Source organism: Bicyclus anynana, chromosome 27 (genome assembly GCF_947172395.1).
Source record: "Bicyclus anynana chromosome 27, ilBicAnyn1.1, whole genome shotgun sequence".
Classification (NCBI taxonomy): domain Eukaryota; kingdom Metazoa; phylum Arthropoda; class Insecta; order Lepidoptera; family Nymphalidae; genus Bicyclus; species Bicyclus anynana.
In genome coordinates, this window is record NC_069109.1 from 6,321,381 (window position 1) to 6,341,645 (window position 20,265).

Below are 20,265 nucleotides of genomic sequence, written 5' to 3' on the forward strand. Positions count from 1 at the left end.
TTATAGATATTTAGGTACGTAGTTTTAATATTATTGTAAAACTTTATAAAATTGAATAAAGAATACTAACATATTTCAATAATCAATGTGACATCTATCAATCTTGAGCTATTTTAGAATTTAAACTATCGTGAGTGTTATTCATATTAATTGATTATGAAGAGTTTGGATCGTGCCGCGATGCAAGAACCAGCTCATGACTAAGGGCCCCGTATGGGTTCGAAACTAGTCGGGCATACCCCGACCTAATAGCACGTGAGTTTTAGCCGTGTTTCATAATCAATTAATCTTGAGCTAGTATTTCAGTTTTTATGCGACAGAGACACCTTCAATATATTTACGATTTTGACGGCCTCCGTGGCGCAGTGGTATGCGCGGTGGATATATAAGACGGAGGTCCTGGGTTCGATCCCCGGCTGGGCAGATTGAGATTTTCTTAATTTGTCCAGGTCTGGCTGGTGGGAGGCTTCGGCCGTGGCTAGTTACCACCCTACCGGCAAAGACGTACCGCCAAGCGATTTAGCGTTCCGGTACGATGCCGTGTAGAAATCGAAAGGGGTGTAGATTTTCATCCTCCTCCTAACAAGTTAGCCCGCTTCCATCTTAGACTGCATCATCACTTACCATCAGGTGAGATTGTAGTCAAGGGCTAACTTGTAAAGAATAAAAAAAAAAAAAACCAAGCTTTTTCTAAGGACCTATTAATAAAAAATAAAAAGTGTTAAGTTGATTGAACACAAAAGCTGTCCGTTTGACAGTTAGTGATGTACCTAATACTAATACTTTACGATTCGACTTCATTACTATAAACAAAATAAAACGTTTAACCGATTCGATTTCCGAAAAAGAAGGACGCTCTGTTTGACTATATGTATGTTTCTTTTTAATATTCACCTCAAATACCTACACCTTTTCTTTTACATATTTAAGAAGGAGTAAAAACTTACTTTCCGTATCATTCATCCATACAAGATATGTAACATTTTCTGACCACCTCGACGCTTTTGTGTCGTTCGCTTGCACTATATCATACCTGCAAATTAAACAGAAATAAAATGTTTAAATTAATTTTTAACCGACTTCGAAACAACCGAACGAGTGCGAGTCGGACTTGTCCACCAAAGGTTCCGTATAAAGATGAATGGTCACCATTACACGATAAAATCAATATGATGCGATTTTGCCCTGTATTAAAATTAGTTGGTTTAGGCCCTGTATTAAAATTAGTTAGTTTAGGCCCTGTATTAAAATTAGTTAGTTTAGGCCCTGTATTAAAATTAGTTAGTTTAGGCCCTATATTAAAATTAGTTAGTTTAGGCCCTGTATTAAAATTAGTTAGTTTAGGCCGTGTATTAAAATTAGTTAGTTTAGGCCCTGTATTAAAATTAGTTAGTTTAGGCCCTGTATTAAAAATAGTTAGTTTAGGCCCTGTATTAAAATTAGTTACTTTAGGCCATGTATTAAAATTAGGTAGTTTAGGCCCTGTATTAAAATTACTTAGTTTAGGCCCTGTATTAAAATTAGTTAGTTTAGGCCTTGTATTAAAATTAGTTAGTTTAGGCCCTGTATTAAAATTAGTTAATTTAGGCCCTGTATTAAAATTAGTTAGTTTAGGCCCTGGATTAAAATTAGTTAGTTTAGGCCCTGTATTAAAATGAGTTAGTTTTGGCCCTGTATTAAAATTAGTTAGTTTAGGCCCTGTATTAAAATTAGTTAGTTTAGGCCCTGTATTAAAATTAGTTAGTTTAGGCCGTGTATTAAAATTAGTTAGTTTAGGCCCTGTATTAAAATTAGTTAGTTTACGCCCTGTATTAAAAATAGTTAGTTTAGGCCCTGTATTAAAATTAGTTAGTTTAGGCCCTGTATTAAAATTAGTTACTTTAGGCCATGTATTAAAATTAGGTAGTTTAGGCCCTGTATTAAAATTACTTAGTTTAGGCCCTGTATTAAAATTAGTTAGTTTAGGCCTTGTATTAAAATTAGTTAGTTTAGGCCCTGTATTAAAATTAGTTAATTTAGGCCCTGTATTAAAATTAGTTGGTTTAGACCCTGTATTAAAATTAGTTAGTTTTTTCCCTGTATTAAAATTAGTTAGTTTTGGCCCTGTATTAAAATTAGTTAGTTTTGGCCCTGTATTAAAATTAGTTACTTTAGGCCATGTATTAAAATTAGGTAGTTTAGGCCCTGTATTAAAATTACTTAGTTTAGGCCCTGTATTAAAATTAGTTAGTTTAGGCCTTGTATTAAAATTAGTTAGTTTAGGCCCTGTATTAAAATTAGTTAATTTAGGCCCTGTATTAAAATTAGTTGGTTTAGACCCTGTATTAAAATTAGTTAGTTTTGGCCCTGTATTAAAATTAGTTAGTTTTGGCCCTGTATTAAAATTAGTTGGTTTAGACCCTGTATTAAAATTAGTTAGTTTTTTCCCTGTATTAAAATTAGTTAGTTTAGGCCCTGTATTAAAATTAGTTAGTTTAGGCCCTGTATTAAAATTAGTTAGTTTAGGCCCTGTATTAAAATTAGTTAATTTAGGCCCTGTATTAAAATTAGGTAATTTAGGCCCTGTATTAAAATTAGTTGGTTTAGACCCTGTATTAAAATTAGTTGGTTTAGACCCTGTATTAAAATTAGTTAGTTTTGGCCCTGTATTAAAATTAGTTAGTTTTGGCCCTGTATTAAAATTAGTTAGTTTTGGCCCTGTATTAAAATTAGTTAGTTTTTTCCCTGTATTAAAATTAGTTAGTTTTGGCCCTGTATTAAAATTAGTTAGTTTAGGCCCTGTATTAAAATTAGTTAGTTTAGGCCCTGTATTAAAATTAGTTGGTTTAGACCCTGTATTAAAATTAGTTGGTTTAGACCCTGTATTAAAATTAGTTAGTTTTGGCCCTGTATTAAAATTAGTTAGTTTAGGCCCTGTATTAAAATTAGTTAGTTTAGGCCCTGTATTAAAATTATTTAGTTTAGGCCCTGTATTAAAATTATTTAGTTTAGGCCCTGTATTAAAATTAGTTAGTTTACGCCCTGTATTAAAAATAGTTAGTTTAGGCCCTGTATTAAAATTAGTTAGTTTAGGCCCTGTATTAAAATTAGTTACTTTAGGCCATGTATTAAAATTAGGTAGTTTAGGCCCTGTATTAAAATTACTTAGTTTAGGCCCTGTATTAAAATTAGTTAGTTTAGGCCTTGTATTAAAATTAGTTAGTTTAGGCCCTGTATTAAAATTAGTTAATTTAGGCCCTGTATTAAAATTAGTTGGTTTAGACCCTGTATTAAAATTAGTTAGTTTTTTCCCTGTATTAAAATTAGTTAGTTTTGGCCCTGTATTAAAATTAGTTAGTTTTGGCCCTGTATTAAAATTAGTTACTTTAGGCCATGTATTAAAATTAGGTAGTTTAGGCCCTGTATTAAAATTACTTAGTTTAGGCCCTGTATTAAAATTAGTTAGTTTAGGCCTTGTATTAAAATTAGTTAGTTTAGGCCCTGTATTAAAATTAGTTAATTTAGGCCCTGTATTAAAATTAGTTGGTTTAGACCCTGTATTAAAATTAGTTAGTTTTGGCCCTGTATTAAAATTAGTTAGTTTTGGCCCTGTATTAAAATTAGTTGGTTTAGACCCTGTATTAAAATTAGTTAGTTTTTTCCCTGTATTAAAATTAGTTAGTTTAGGCCCTGTATTAAAATTAGTTAGTTTAGGCCCTGTATTAAAATTAGTTAGTTTAGGCCCTGTATTAAAATTAGTTAATTTAGGCCCTGTATTAAAATTAGGTAATTTAGGCCCTGTATTAAAATTAGTTGGTTTAGACCCTGTATTAAAATTAGTTGGTTTAGACCCTGTATTAAAATTAGTTAGTTTTGGCCCTGTATTAAAATTAGTTAGTTTTGGCCCTGTATTAAAATTAGTTAGTTTTGGCCCTGTATTAAAATTAGTTAGTTTTTTCCCTGTATTAAAATTAGTTAGTTTTGGCCCTGTATTAAAATTAGTTAGTTTAGGCCCTGTATTAAAATTAGTTAGTTTAGGCCCTGTATTAAAATTAGTTGGTTTAGACCCTGTATTAAAATTAGTTGGTTTAGACCCTGTATTAAAATTAGTTAGTTTTGGCCCTGTATTAAAATTAGTTAGTTTAGGCCCTGTATTAAAATTAGTTAGTTTAGGCCCTGTATTAAAATTAGTTAGTTTAGGCCCTGTATTAAAATTAGTTAGTTTAGGCCCTGTATTAAAATTAGTTAATTTAGGCCCTGTATTAAAATTAGGTAATTTAGGCCCTGTATTAAAATTAGTTGGTTTAGACCCTGTATTAAAATTAGTTGGTTTAGACCCTGTATTAAAATTAGTTAGTTTTGGCCCTGTATTAAAATTAGTTAGTTTTGGCCCTGTATTAAAATTAGTTAGTTTTGGCCCTGTATTAAAATTAGTTAGTTTTTTCCCTGTATTAAAATTAGTTAGTTTTGGCCCTGTATTAAAATTAGTTAGTTTAGGCCCTGTATTAAAATTAGTTAGTTTAGGCCCTGTATTAAAATTAGTTGGTTTAGACCCTGTATTAAAATTAGTTGGTTTAGACCCTGTATTAAAATTAGTTAGTTTTGGCCCTGTATTAAAATTAGTTAGTTTAGGCCCTGTATTAAAATTAGTTAGTTTAGGCCCTGTATTAAAATTATTTAGTTTAGGCCCTGTATTAAAATTATTTAGTTTAGGCCCTGTATTAAAATTAGTTAGTTTACGCCCTGTATTAAAAATAGTTAGTTTAGGCCCTGTATTAAAATTAGTTAGTTTAGGCCCTGTATTAAAATTAGTTACTTTAGGCCATGTATTAAAATTAGGTAGTTTAGGCCCTGTATTAAAATTACTTAGTTTAGGCCCTGTATTAAAATTAGTTAGTTTAGGCCTTGTATTAAAATTAGTTAGTTTAGGCCCTGTATTAAAATTAGTTAATTTAGGCCCTGTATTAAAATTAGTTGGTTTAGACCCTGTATTAAAATTAGTTAGTTTTTTCCCTGTATTAAAATTAGTTAGTTTTGGCCCTGTATTAAAATTAGTTAGTTTTGGCCCTGTATTAAAATTAGTTACTTTAGGCCATGTATTAAAATTAGGTAGTTTAGGCCCTGTATTAAAATTACTTAGTTTAGGCCCTGTATTAAAATTAGTTAGTTTAGGCCTTGTATTAAAATTAGTTAGTTTAGGCCCTGTATTAAAATTAGTTAATTTAGGCCCTGTATTAAAATTAGTTGGTTTAGACCCTGTATTAAAATTAGTTAGTTTTGGCCCTGTATTAAAATTAGTTAGTTTTGGCCCTGTATTAAAATTAGTTGGTTTAGACCCTGTATTAAAATTAGTTAGTTTTTTCCCTGTATTAAAATTAGTTAGTTTAGGCCCTGTATTAAAATTAGTTAGTTTAGGCCCTGTATTAAAATTAGTTAGTTTAGGCCCTGTATTAAAATTAGTTAATTTAGGCCCTGTATTAAAATTAGGTAATTTAGGCCCTGTATTAAAATTAGTTGGTTTAGACCCTGTATTAAAATTAGTTGGTTTAGACCCTGTATTAAAATTAGTTAGTTTTGGCCCTGTATTAAAATTAGTTAGTTTTGGCCCTGTATTAAAATTAGTTAGTTTACGCCCTGTATTAAAAATAGTTAGTTTTGGCCCTGTATTAAAATTAGTTAGTTTTTTCCCTGTATTAAAATTAGTTAGTTTTGGCCCTGTATTAAAATTAGTTAGTTTAGGCCCTGTATTAAAATTAGTTAGTTTAGGCCCTGTATTAAAATTAGTTGGTTTAGACCCTGTATTAAAATTAGTTGGTTTAGACCCTGTATTAAAATTAGTTAGTTTTGGCCCTGTATTAAAATTAGTTAGTTTAGGCCCTGTATTAAAATTAGTTAGTTTAGGCCCTGTATTAAAATTATTTAGTTTAGGCCCTGTATTAAAATTATTTAGTTTAGGCCCTGTATTAAAATTAGTTGGGAGGCCCAAATCCCAATTAATGAAGGGTAAAAAAGAAGAGCCTTGATACCCCATTAATTAAAAACACTATGCATGCACTCACAAACTAACAAGTGGTGCAGTAATGTATGTGGTGGATTTACAAGATAACCCTGGGTTCGATCCCCAGCTGGGCTGATATAGGTTTCGGCCGTGACTAGTTACCACCCTACCGACAAAGACGTACCGCCAAGCGATTTAGCGTTCCGGTACAATGTCGTGCAGAAACCGAATGGAGTGTAAATTTCATCCTCCTCCTAACAAGTTAGCCCGCTTCCATCTTAGACTGCATCATCACTTACCATCAGGTAAGATTGTAGTCAAGGGCTAACTTGTAAAGAATAAAAAATAAAAAACTGACAAACTAACAAGTGGTGCAGTAATGTACGTGGTGGATTTACAAGATGACCCTGGGTTCGATCCCCAGCTGGGCTGATTTAGGTTTCGGCCGTGACTAGTTACCACCCTTCTCAAGATGGGGGGTCCCAAGTTGGGGGTCCCAAGGTGGGGGGTTCCAAGGTGGTGGACGTACCACCAAGCGATTTAGCGTTTTGGTACGATGTCGTGTAGAAACTGAAAGGTGTGTAAATTTCATCCTCCTCCTAACAAGTTAGCCCGCTTCCATCTTAGATTGCATCATCACTTACCATCAGGTGAGATTGTAGTCAAGGGCTAACTTGTAAAGAATAAAAAAAAAACTGACAAACTAACAAGTGGTGCAGTAATGTACGTGGTGGATTTACAAGATGACCCTGGGTTCGATCCCCAGCTGGGCTGATTTAGGTTTAGGGCGTGGCTAGCAACTGAAAGAGGTGTGGATTTCATCCTCCTCCTAACAAGTTAGTCCGTTTCCATCTTAGACTGCATCATCACTTACCATCAGGTGAGATTGTAGTCAAGGGCTAACTTGTAAAAGAATAAAAAATGCTGCGGATCTCCTCATTTCTAATTCGATCACGCAGAGAAACGCAAGTGTAGTCAATGTAAGTAATGAAAAAAAGAAAAAAAAAGCAATATGCCAGTTGAAAACTTCATACCAGGTCACCTTAGAAGGCGGATGCTCAGAAGTGGCGTTCAGAAGTATCGTCTCGTTGACAAACTCGTCTCTGGTCACCAGGGGGCCCACTGAGAAGGTGACCGGTATCACCCACTTGGGTGCAGGCGGTGCTTTCGTGGTCTTTATTGTCGTTTTTTTGGTGGTCGTGGTCGGGGGCGGCGTGGTCGTTGTCGCGTTGACGTCCTCTTCTATTACTTCTGTGAAGTTTTCTGTGGGAGAAACAATTTGAAACAGAATGTTAATAAGTACTGATAAATATAATAGTGATGATGACGAATAATACTGTTGGGTAGTTCAAACAAATCTAAAGGTTTGGGCATTTTTTTTGTTATAAAGATGTTATCTATAATTATAATTATAATTATAATAAATATGTAGAGAGGTCAATTCTATACAAGAAATATATTTCAAAAATAATAACTATCAGGGGGTGATTAGTGATTGATACTGATGCCAAAAATGCAATCAGTTAAACTTTTGTCTGCCTGTCTGTCTTTCTATCTGTCTGTCTGTATGTTCGTTATAGAAACAAAAACTACTCAACGGATTTTAACGAAACTTGGTACAATTGTTCTTCATACTCCTGGGCAGGTTATAGTATACTTTTCATCACGCTACGATCAATAGGAGCAGAGCAGTGAAGGGAAATGTTGGTTGTTGTGGAATGGTGAAGGGAAATGTTTAAGCTTCCGTCGCGTGGTACGGTAGGAGTAGGGAAGGGGTAGAGTAGGGTAGCTGTAGAGTGGGAGTAGGGTAGGGTATTAGTAGGGTTTCACGCAGACGAAGTCGCGGGCGTCCGCTAGTCTATACTAATATTATAAATAAGTCTGATAGCTGATCTTCTCAGCTCAACAGAACCTGCCTTCTCAACCATTAGTAACGGATTTACAAATATTCAAACTTGACGTCTGAAATGTGTAAAGTAAGCCTACTAAGTGTCAAGATTTTTTTTTATTCTTTATAACTTTTGACTACAATCTCACCTAATGGTAAGTGATGATGTAATCTAAGATGGAAGCTTGCCAACTTGTTAGGAGGATGATGAAAATCCACACACCTTTCGGTTTCTACACGACATCGTACCGGAACGCCAAATCGCTTGGCGGTACGCCTTTGTCGGTAGGGTAACAGCCACGGCTGAAGCCTCCTACCAGCCAGACCAATTAAGAAGACCTCAATGGGCCCAGCCGGAGATCGAACCCAGGACCTCTGTCATCCACCGGTAAATCCACCGCGCATACTACTGCGCCACGGAGACCGTCAAAAATACCTGGAGGTGTATTAAAATTACCTGGCTCAAAAAACAGCTCATCCAATTCAGCTCTCAGCTCCAGGGTGAGGAGATGGTTCAGCATCGGCGGCTCAGGGTCGGGAGGATCCGCAGACATCACGAACCTGGTATAAGGAAAACATATTTGAGGATTTTTTTTGTTTTGCATTGTAAGTTTGGTACAGATGTAGATTTTTCTTTCTAATAAATAAAATAGTTACGTTAAGTTTTGAAAGTATTTGTAAGTATTAGTTTTAATTTATTTTAATTTTATAGTTGTAGATATAATGATATTTACTTTTATTTTAAATTTTACAAAAAGTTTAGCCTAGTTAAATATTATTGTCATAATCATAATAAATATACATTATAGATATTATAGTATAGTATAGTTTATATATATTATAGTATAGAGACTTTTAAATAGTTACTACTAAACTGAATTACGTAAGTACTTTATAGTATAGCTTCGCAACTTTGTTCGTAACACTCCCGATATTGCGCGCAGGCCGGGGGGCGTGTAGCGATGAATGAAAAAACCACGACTGATGCACGACATTGCCCCGCACGCACGATTTCACACCCGCGCAGTCTTTCCCCCGTCGCCCGCATATCATGGGAATGTCATCGACAAACTTGCCAGACTAATAGAATTTTGAAATAGAACTTATTAGACAACAGAAGAATGCTTGATGATTTTACTTTTAAAAAGTAAGTAAGTACTAAAAATCTCCCACTTCCTAACATTAAAAAGAGGTAAGACATTTTATTTTAAACGATTATAACTCAAAAACTACTAAACCGATTTTAAAAATTCATTCACCATTAGTAAGGTACATTGTAAGCGAGTAATACAGATACTCCCATGTTCCCACGGGAACGGAAACCACGCGGATGAAACCACGTGTCGTCTGCTATATAGATGGTGAGAATACCCACCGTTCCTGCTTGAGTACCACGTCGCTGCCTGATATCCTGGCGCACAGCAGCGGATACCCGGGCCGCTCGCACCAGCCGTCCCACGCGTGGGCTGGAGCTTCATCCGTGCCGTCATGTTGTAGCGCACGCCAGAGGTCCCTACGGGTTATCTCAATTGTTACTTCATAGAGTTTGGCTTCTGAAAATCGGCCGCCAAATTAAAAAAAAAACTACCAAAATTTTTGATACTTTTCAAAAAAAAAAAGAATTTTCAAAATCGGCTCATAAATGACGGAATTATCGCAGGACATACATAAAAAAATAACATACATACAGCCGAATGTAGAACCTCCTCCTGTTTGGAAGTCGATTAAAAAAATACAGACGGTCGAATTGCGAAACCTCTTCCATATATGTGTGAAACCATCAATATTTATACCTATATGAAAAAAAAGTTGTTTGCATTATAATTTTGATAATGTCCTCCGATTTTTTTTTTATTTGCCGGACGATTTCAGTTTACTTTCTTTAACTAAACTCTATTAATATATGTATTATCAAGAGAGTTTGTGAGAGAGTACGAAATCTCTGAATGTAATAAACTGAATTTGAATATTAATTTACTAATAGATAGCAACAAGTAGGTAAGTTATATTCAGTGAGTGTCATCATCATCATATCAGCCGATGGAGTCCACTGCAGGACATAGGCCTTTTGCAGGCACTTCCAAACATCACGATACTGAGCCGCCTGCATCCAGAAAATGTCTGCGACTCACTTGATGACGACAGTCCACCTGGTGGGGGGTCGACCACCCACCTTGGGACCCTCACCTTGGGACCCCTCACCATGGGACCCCTCACCATGGGACCCCTCAACATTTGACCCCTCACCAGGGGCCCCCTTACCATGGGACCCCCCACCTTGGGCACCTCGGGACCCCAACGGCTCTTTGAACTATGTGCCCGGCCCTCGCCCACTTGCTGGGCTATGTCGATGACTATGATTCATCTGCGGATCTCCTCATATCTGATTCGATCACGCAGAGATCGCTCCATCGTCCGCTGGGTGACTCTGATCCTCAATTCAATTATTATTTTGATAAATCTTATGATTATAGTTCGCGCGCCCAATGATGATCCGTAAGACGTTTCAACTGACAGTTGTATAAGTGATGCGAAACAATTTCATAACAGTCATAACACAAAGTAACGAAAACAGCTTGACGACGTAACGTTTGCAACACGTGTACAGCGCTCGGCAAACATCTTGAACAAAAACCGGCGTAGTGGGGGAAAGTTAGCGCAGGTACACTTTATGACAATGGACAAGGCGGACTGATTGACCATTGGCATTGATTGACGCTCTGTATTCCCCCGCGTTCCCTTCACCCCACCAAAGAGACCGACGAATCGACTTCTGCGCATTTAAATGGATTGTTTAAGATGTTTGCCGAGAATTATACGTGCTGACATCTAAAGGAAATCGTCAAGCTGTTATCGACTTTATGTATGAAGTTGTTTCGCATCACTAATACAACTATCAGTTGAAATGTCACAGTGATCACCATTCGGCGTGCGAAGAATAGTGCGGATGATAGCTGATAATAATGGAATGTACAGTACATACCTGGCGTCAGCGCTGGCCGAGCGATGGTCGCGCAACAGTCGCGCGAGCGCCGCGCGTCCCGCCTCCTGCCCCGCTGCCTCTATGGCCATACTCACGATCGCGGCGCCCTGCCAAATTACAATGTGATACACTGGCGGACCCGGGTAACCTTCGCGTCACTCATTCCCTACCTCTGACCTACCCCTACCCTAAACCTTGCCCTAGAACCTTCTCCTGTTTGGAAGTCGATTTAAAAAAATACAGACGGTCGAATTGCGAAATCTCCTTTTTTTGAAGTCGATTAAAAACACATATTATGTGTGAAAACAACAATATTTACTGTTTATATGAAAACAAAAGTTACAAGTATCAAACTGAGTTACTCCAATATTTGCACTATAATTTTGATCCGGGTAACCTTCGCGTCACTCATTCCCTACCCCTGACCTACCCCTTCACTAAACCCTGCCCAACCACTATCCCTTTATCCATAGAAAACATATTTTAATAAATGATAATCAAAATATTTTAAACTAGCGGACATCCGCGACTTCGTTCGCGTGAAAGTCAAAATAAACTTTCAACTACCCCTACCCTATCCCTACCCATACCCTACCCTACCCATTAAGGCTGCACACGCGACGGAAACTTGAAAAACGGAGTTTTCCAAACATTTCCCTTCACTGATCTGCTCCTATTGATCGTAGCGTGATGAAAAGTATACTATAACCTGCCCACGAGTATGAAGAATTATTGTACCAATCGTTAAAATCCGTCAAGTAGTTTTTGTTTCTATAACGAACATACAGACAGACAGACAATTTCACTGATTGCATTTTTGGCATTTGTATCGATCACTAATCACCCCCTGATTATTATTAATTTTTAAATATATTTCATGTACAGAATTGACCTCTCTATTCAGAGATATAGATCAGATTTACATTAGATATGGCGTCTTCTGAATAAAAAAATATTAAAAGCTAAAATAACACCGTCGAGTTATTCCTGAAAAGAGTGTCCTGAATGTCCTGCGCAGGACATTTAGGGATTGATTGAGTTAAACATCGGGACGTCCCGCCAAAATCGGGTCGTCCCGCAAAAATCGGGACGCATTACCTTGTGCAAGGACAGTTCATCAACAGCAGACTCAATGTCAGCTCGCTCCAGTCTCGGCGACGCGACCGCGCGCACCGAGTTGCTGGAGTCCAGTCTGAAACAATTTTTACACTCAAAGTTGTTCTACTATTAGCATTGGCGTATCTAGTGTTATCGCCGCGTTGCAACGACTTGCGGTATGGACGGCTTCAGTGTGCTCGTGGCGTTCGAGCCGTCCACATCTCTTGTTGTGTATTTCTTTATACTTGGGATAGGGAGGAGAGTGATTTGAGTGGACAAGGGGAGTGTTTGTTAACAGTCAAAGGATCCTTTAACCCTAAACACATCGTTCACAAGTGCGTGACTTCACTCAAGGTCATTCTCTGCCTTTCTAGGGTCTTTTGGTTACAGTTTGATTTGTTAATTATGTTGTCCTGACAAGTGTTGTGAATCATAACCTTTGTTCGACATTGGTATTCTTATTTTTGTAATCACTTTTGAGCCTGCTATAACTAGGATTATTTCCTAGATAAGTACGCCCATGTATACACCTATGAACATAACTATTAAATGTGTTCCCTGTCTACAAAATCACCGAAAAAAGTGAGCCGAATTTATCTACTCCTGAGCGCACATAGCACATTTTTTTACTTATAATATACTTATGTATATCGCCCCCATAGAGCAAAGTCACCAAATCCCAAAATTCTCATTTTGAGTTATAAATGACATTAAAATCACCATTTTGTTCTCTAATTAACTGACTAAGAAATTAAATATCACGTGTCTCAAACGGTGAAGGAAAAACATCGAGAGGAAACCTGCATACCAGAGAATTTTCTCAATTCTCTGCGTGTGTGAAGTCTGCCAAACATTGTACCAGCAATGTAGACAATTGGCCTAACACAAAGCTCACGAAAGCTTCAATAGCTCACCGGTAAGAGCGGTTGGACTCATCCGAGGGGTGGTGGTTCGATCCCCGCCCCGTTGGTCTATTGTCGTATCCACTCCTAGCACAGTCTTTGTCGACTAGTTGGAGGGGAATGGGAATATTGGTCATATTATAAATTTATATTTAAACAACATTGACATTTTTCATTACATACTCGTATCACATTATATCTATAGTTTAATAATAATTCGTCGTTATCAACCCATATACGGCTCACTGCTGAGCTCGAGTCTCCACCCAGAATGAGAACGGTTAGGCCAATAGTCCACCACGCTGGCCCAATGCGGATTGGCAGACTTCACATACGCAGAGAATTAAGAAATTCTCTGGTATGCAGGTTTCCTCACGATGTTTTCCTTCACCGTTTGAGACACGTGATATTTATTTCCATAAAATGCACACAACTGAAAAGTTGGAAGTGCATGCCCCGGACCGGATTCGAACCCACACCCTCCGAAATCGGAGGCAGAGGTCATATCCACTGGGCTATCGCTGCTCTTAATAATAATTATTTATTTTAAATTGTAACACATATTTGCTGCTTATTTTAGGATAGTAAATGAATGCATGTGAACGAAATGCGTATGTTGAGATGGATGTGTGGTGTGACAAGAATAGATAAAATAAGGAATGAGTATATAAGAGGAAGTCTGAAGGTGGCGCCAGTGACAGAAGAATTGAGGAGTAGAAGGTTAGCTTGGTATGGACATGTAATGCGTAGAGAGGAAAGTCATATTACTAGAAAAATGTTGAATGTGCAAGTGGAAGGTCATAAGAGGAGAGGAAGGCCAAAGAAGAGATGGTTGGATTGTGTGAAAGAGGACATGTGTGTAAAAGGAGTGTATGATGAGTTGACAAGTAATTGAGACGAATGGAAAAGATTGACATATTTTTCCGACCCCACTTAAGTGGGATAAGGGTAAGGAGATGATGATGATTTGCTGCTTATTTTAATTTTGTTTATTTGAATGTATTCATATTAGCTGTGACGTCACACGGGTCTCAGCTGAAAATCAGCGCCGTATATTATGCTTGTATGCACGGCATATGCTGAGCTGTACACCCTTTCTTCTTAAGGATTACAGACAGACATGCTGTCATTAGGATAAGGTATTTATTGACTGTCTGTAACTTTTAGATATGAATAAATTTATTTTCTTTCTTTCTTTATATAAAAAACTCATTCTGAGAGGAGACTCATGCTCAACAGTGAGCCGAATACGTTAGTGATGACTAGCAATTGCCTACCTGAGAGCGGGCAGCACATGGTCCAGCAGTAGCGCATCCTGCTCCCGCTCTGCTGGCGCCCCCCCCAGCGCAGGAGCTCGCTCTCCCAGCACTGACGTCAGCGCTTCCAGCAGCCACTGGGCGCTCCACCAGCGAGGCGAGACCAACCCTCCGAACCACTGGTAAACAAACATTGTTTATTTCAAGAAGAGAATCGCTAGAACTGACCGCTACAGACCGCTTTTGACAGCCTCCGTGGCGCATTGGTATGCACAGTGGATTTACTTGACGGAGGTCCTGGGTTCGATCCCCGGCTGGGCCGATCGAGGTTTTCTTAATTGGTCCAGGTCTGGCTGGTAGGAGGCTTCGGTCGTGGCTAGTTACGACCCTACCGACAAAGACGCATGTCGTGTAGAAACCGAAAGGGGTGTGGATTTTCATCCTCCTCCTAACAAGTTAGCCCGTTTCCATCATAGACTGCATCATTACTTACTACCAGGTAAGATTGTAGTCAAGGGCTAACTTGTAGATAATAAAAAAAAAACAAAAAAAAAAACAGATTAACCAATTATAGGCAGATGAAGCGCAAGGAACGCGACGGTGTCGCCCCGCCAAATACGAAATTAAAAACTAATACATTCTCGAGTCAGTACGATACAGCCGAACTTAGAACCTCCTCCTTTTTGAAGTTGGGTAAAAACTGTTCACGAGATCCTGGTAGTACACCGGTCCCGCCTCTTCTCTGACGATCCCTTCCAACATTGCACTCCGGAGATCCTCGTATCGCCGCATTCCCACAGGACATGGTGGAGGTCCTCCCCCACCAGCTCACAAACACAATCGCCAGTCTCGCTGAAGCATATATCACGCAGGCGCTTCCAAAAGCAGCCGTGATCAGGAATCAGGAGAACCGTTTCCGTCCTGAAGACCAAAGTCTTCAAGACTTTCTCCCACCACAAAATCGCATGTCACGCTCTCACCTGCTGCGCCAAGAGCCTGGCTATCACCTTGGTGTCGCTCAGCATGGACGGCGCCAGCGTGATCAGACCCCAACCCTCGGAGTACTGGGTGCCGCCTTCCACCACCACGATATCTGTATGAGGAGAAAGAACATCGTGAAGGAAAAACATTCTTAATTCTCTGCGTGTGTAAAGTCTGCCAATCCGCATTGGGCGAACGTAGTGGACTATTGGCCTAACCCCTCTCATTCTGAGAGGAGGCTCAGCAGTGAGCCGAATATGGGTTGATAATGAATAAACCTCCACGAGTTCCCAAAATAGTGATAGAAAAATAACAACGAAGAGGAGATTTAAACCCACATCTTACTAAACACGGGCATAAGTTTTTTCTGCATATCGTCTCCAAAGAGTAAGAAAACCTTTTGTAGGTTTGGGTGTACTCTTCTATAACAAGATCCCCAAGACTGTGATAGCTTTAAGCAATGTGTCAAAAAACATTTACTTAGTCGAGGTTACTACAAAATTTACGAGTTCCTTAATAATAAAGATGCTTGGAGGCCGTTGGATCAGCTTCCACCTTCACACAGGAAGTAAAACTATAAGAAATTGTAATGCTGTCATCAATTGTAAATTATAATACTGTATGATTTTTTAAAAGAGCAACTGTTGGCGTACTCAGTAATGACGGTATGGTGCTCAGAGTTATTTTCTGTTATAGCAACAGTTTTCTAAGCGTTATTCACGTTGGGTCATTTCACAGGTAATTGTTGTTCAAGGGCTTGTAGGCTATTAAGATGAAGATGAAGATGAAGACGATGACGAATACGACGACGAAAATGATGATGATGATGAAGACAGAAGACTCTTACCGAACTTCGGCAACGGATACGACGTGTTGAGCTCGTACGCGAACAGCTGAATCGTCTTCTGCACCCACTCCAGCAGCGGACTGCAAATACATACAAATCTATAGTAATATATAAAGCTGAAGAGTTTGTTTGTTTGATTGAACGCGCTAATCTCAGGAACTACTAATCTGATTTGAAAAATTCTTTCAGTGTTAGATAGCCCATTTATCGAGGAAGGCGATAGGCTATAAATTATCCCTGTATTCCTACAGGAACGGGAATCACGCGGGTGAAACCGCGTCAGCTAGTAGGTTATATTTTATCCCTGTATTCCCACGGGAATGGGAACTATGCTGGTGAAACCGCGGGGCGTCTGCTAGTATTAACATAAAGGGAGGAAAGGGGAAAGGGTCAACACAAAGGGGAAGGGGAATGAATGAATGAATGAATGATATTTTATTCATGAAAATGTAGGTTTAACATGATGGTACATATTATAATATAGAATTGAGCCTTTATACATTTTACCATAACTGGTGATTGAATTATCTTAAATAATTAAATACATTTGAATTAAGAAAAAAAAGAATCTAAATTAATACAATGTCACAATTAGAAAATAATAAGTTAGAAAATGTCCATGACCATAAAATAATCTTGAACGTCATAATGACTTTTTTTTTAATAATAATTTATAAATTTTACATTTAAATATTGACCAGGGCATCTCTTTTAGACTATGAGGAAGTTTATTATATATTTTTATTGGCATACAAAAAGAACTCTTGGCATATATTGACAATCTTGACTCTAACCACACAATCACTCACCCAGCCTCGTCCAGTATGACCTGCTGGTCGCTGTACAGGCTGACCTCTGGCGGAGGTAGTGCCAGCTCGTCCGGCGCCTCCGTGGGCTCGGACGCGTTGTGCGAAGGCAGGGGGGGCGCCGCCCTCCTCTGCAGGCGGCAGACAGCCAGCGCCATCATGTGGGGGGACATTGGTGGGGACACCGCGAATTCGTCTTGGAGCTGGAATAAACGTCCTATAGATCATACGAGTACGAGTAAGACGGCCTCCGTGGCGCAGTGGCATGCGCGGTGGATTTACAAGACGGAGGTCCTGGGTTTGATCCCCGGCTGGGCTGGAGGTTTTCTTAATTGGTCTAGGTCTGGCTGGAGGCACCCTACCGGCAAAGACGTACGATGCCGTGTAGAAACCGAAAGGGGTGTGGATTTTCATCATTCTCCTAACAAGTTAGCCCGCCTCCATCTTACATTGCATCATCACTTACCATCAGGTGAGATTGTAGTCAAGGGCTAACTATAACTAGAGCCTCAATAGCTCAACGGTAAGAGCGGTCGGATTCATCACCGAGGGGTGGTGGTTTGATCCCCGCCCCGTTGGACTATTGTCGTACCCACTCTTAATTACAGTCTTTCTCGACTAGTTGGAGGGGAATGGGAATATTGGTCATATTTAAAAAAATATGGCAAATATTCTTTTTTTTTAAAAAAAAAAACCTACTTTACCTACAATGCCTTTATGGCGCTAATTTTATGATCCATGCTAATATCATCTCAGTATTTATAAAACTATTATCCACCTACGACGCCAACTCACCAGTATATGACCCAGGTAGAAGACAGCCTCAGTGGCTTAGCTATCAAGCATTGAAAACTCATTAACTTCACGGTGAAAGGACCGGACTCATGGAAAGCTACATTATCATCGAGTAATATTAAAATATAAACTTAACTTACCGCTCAATGATATAGAACTACTTTGCAAAACCACGACGCTAACTTATTGCTCTATAACGCTGTGACGCTAAGTTAGCTATTTAGCATTAAAATCTCAATATTTGAACTGTGACAGGACCGAACTCAATAGAAATCTACATTATCATCGAGTAACATATTTCCATAAACTAGTAGGTAATACACAAATGAAAAAAACGCTAACTTATTGCTCTATAACGCTATTATAAGTCATCTATCCAACAATTAGCCTCAAAAGTTCCACGCTAGAGCTGGACTCTGAAGTCATGGGTTAAAACTTCACCCACTAATATGTCTACTAGAAATCTTCAGGATTGATTGAATAGAATAGAATAGAATATATCTTTATTTGTCCACACACGAGTAATAAAATAAAATAAAATAAACAAACAGAACATACAAATATCTGGTCGTGGACAAAACAGGTATCCAGATTGCAAGAGAAAGGGAATTAAAGATACTCACCAGTCTATGGCCCAAGTAGAAGCCAGTCTCCTCAGTGGCCACGATGGGCATGTTAGTCAGCGACATGAGGAACCGGTCCCTCACCACCGTCAGTTTGAAGGTGGCGCGCAGGTGAGGCATGGCCAGGCACACTAATTTACCGCTCCATGATATACGAGTAAAACTACTTTGCAAAACGACGACGCTAACTTGCTGCTAACGCTATAACGCTAATTTAGCTATCCAACATTGAAAACTCATTAATTTCACGCTACTTCCACTCTAAAGCTGGACTCTGGAAGTCATGGACTAAATCCTCACCCGTTATATGTCTAATCCACTAGAAATCTTCACGATTGATTGGAAGGGAAATGGAATTAAAAAAACTCACCAGTCTATGGCCCAGGTAAAAGCCAGCCTCCTCAGTGGCCACAATGGGCATGTTGGTGAGAGACACGTGGAACCGGTCCCGCACCACCGTCAGCTTGAATGTGGCGCGCAGGTGTGGCTCGTCCAGACACGGGAACGCTGATCTTGCGTGAGTCAGCCAGAAACGGGAGATTGCGCAGCGACTGTGAACGATTTTGACACGTAATGTAATGAACATGTCGGTGAGTGAGTTATTAGATCGCTTAGCAAAATCTACGTTAATTATGGTGATAATATTAGAATCAGGTTTTCATGTAATTGGGTTATAATTATTTACTGTTCAAATCAATAAGACCGTGAAAGACTGATCACGTGACTCTCGTCCAATAGCATCGCTACCAATATGGCGGGCGTCTGATACGCTTGACGGAGTGGAGGCGCCCTGCCACACTGTAGCCTGCGGGTTGAGCAGTTCAGTGTAATCGAGTTCTCAGAATGGATAGTCGTCTTCCATTTGTTATGTTACAATAGTGATAGTGTTTCCGAACTTCAGTGGGTGAGTTATCTATATAGTCCGGCCATTGCATTGTTAGTTATAAATAAACATATTCTATAATGTATGTTATAGAAACTTCAACATAATCATCATCATTGTCTCTGCTATAAACTGTGACCTTAGCGCAATTGATATCTGGAGCAGACAGTATGGGCTCAAGGTAAATCCCCTAAAATCTAAGGCCATTATTATTGGTAGTCCTGCCCTCATCTCAAGAGTTGATTGGGTAGATCTCCGGCCAGTTTTGTATAATGGTACCACTATTCCTTTTTGTGACACAGTTAAAGATCTTGGGGTACATCTTGATAACCAGTTGTCGTGGTGCGTGCATGTCAAAGAGTTGAGTAAAAAGATGTTTGCTACTTTTGGCTCACTGAGACGTTTAAGATCATTTTTACCAATTCCTACTAAAGTTATGTTAGCACATTCTCTTCTTCTTTCGGTTTTAGATTATGCGGACGCGAGCTATCTAAATATAACTGAGGACCAACTCAATAAACTTGAGCGACTTCAAAATCTTGCTATTCGGTTCATATTTAGCCTACGCAAATATGACCATATTTCTGAATTCCGTCAGAAGCTCAAGTGGCTCCCTATTCGTCGTCGCCGGGATCTGCATGTACTTTCACTTTTGTACTGTGTGTTGTTTAATCCAAAATCTCCTGTGTATCTGAAGGAGAAATTTACGTTTCAGGGAGTGCAGTCTGAACTGAGACAGTGTCGTTTACTAACTCTATGTTTACCCGTGCATAAGACGAAATTTTATAAACATTCTTTCGTTGTGCAAGCCATTAAGTTATGGAATGCTCTCCCTTTAAATATACGGCAATCAAAGACACTGGACATTTTTAAAAATGCCGTAAAGTCTCATTATCTGGTGCAGTAAAGTCGATCTGTATATATTATTTCTTTTCAATATAAGGTATTTATTAGTATATTTTGATATGTATTTTATTCAATATTGTAGGTATTTGTGTAATATTGTTTATGTATTAGGATGTAAATTATTTGTATGTATGTGTATTACTAATACTATGGTTATTTTTGTTTTACGCCACCTGCTGATGTCCTTAAGTTTTCCTAAACCGAAGGTTGCCTGGAAGAAATCGCTACTTAGCGATAAGGCCGCCTTTTGTATGCTGATCTCTTCCTAATTTGTTTTTTATTTCACTTGTTTTTGTCTTTGTGGTGTGCAAATAAAGTAT

At 38.6% G+C, this 20,265-nt stretch overlaps 1 protein-coding gene across 1 annotated transcript in view; it reads right to left on the reverse strand.

Moving 5' to 3' along the window:
• Nucleotides 1–225: 225 nt before the first annotated feature.
• The window catches only part of LOC128198033 (leucyl-cystinyl aminopeptidase-like), a 31,907-nt gene continuing 11,867 nt past the window's right edge, over nt 226–20,265 (reverse strand). Inside the window, exons 9-20 of the mRNA XM_052890058.1 lie at nt 18,527–18,707; nt 16,742–16,941; nt 15,933–16,012; nt 15,085–15,197; nt 14,126–14,283; nt 11,947–12,040; nt 10,849–10,955; nt 9,241–9,378; nt 8,323–8,426; nt 7,012–7,240; nt 948–1,033; nt 226–245 (exon numbers count right to left, since the gene is read on the reverse strand). Coding sequence (XP_052746018.1) covers nt 226–245; nt 948–1,033; nt 7,012–7,240; nt 8,323–8,426; nt 9,241–9,378; nt 10,849–10,955; nt 11,947–12,040; nt 14,126–14,283; nt 15,085–15,197; nt 15,933–16,012; nt 16,742–16,941; nt 18,527–18,707 — 1,510 coding nt within the window. The remainder of the gene's footprint in view (nt 246–947; nt 1,034–7,011; nt 7,241–8,322; nt 8,427–9,240; nt 9,379–10,848; nt 10,956–11,946; nt 12,041–14,125; nt 14,284–15,084; nt 15,198–15,932; nt 16,013–16,741; nt 16,942–18,526; nt 18,708–20,265) is intronic.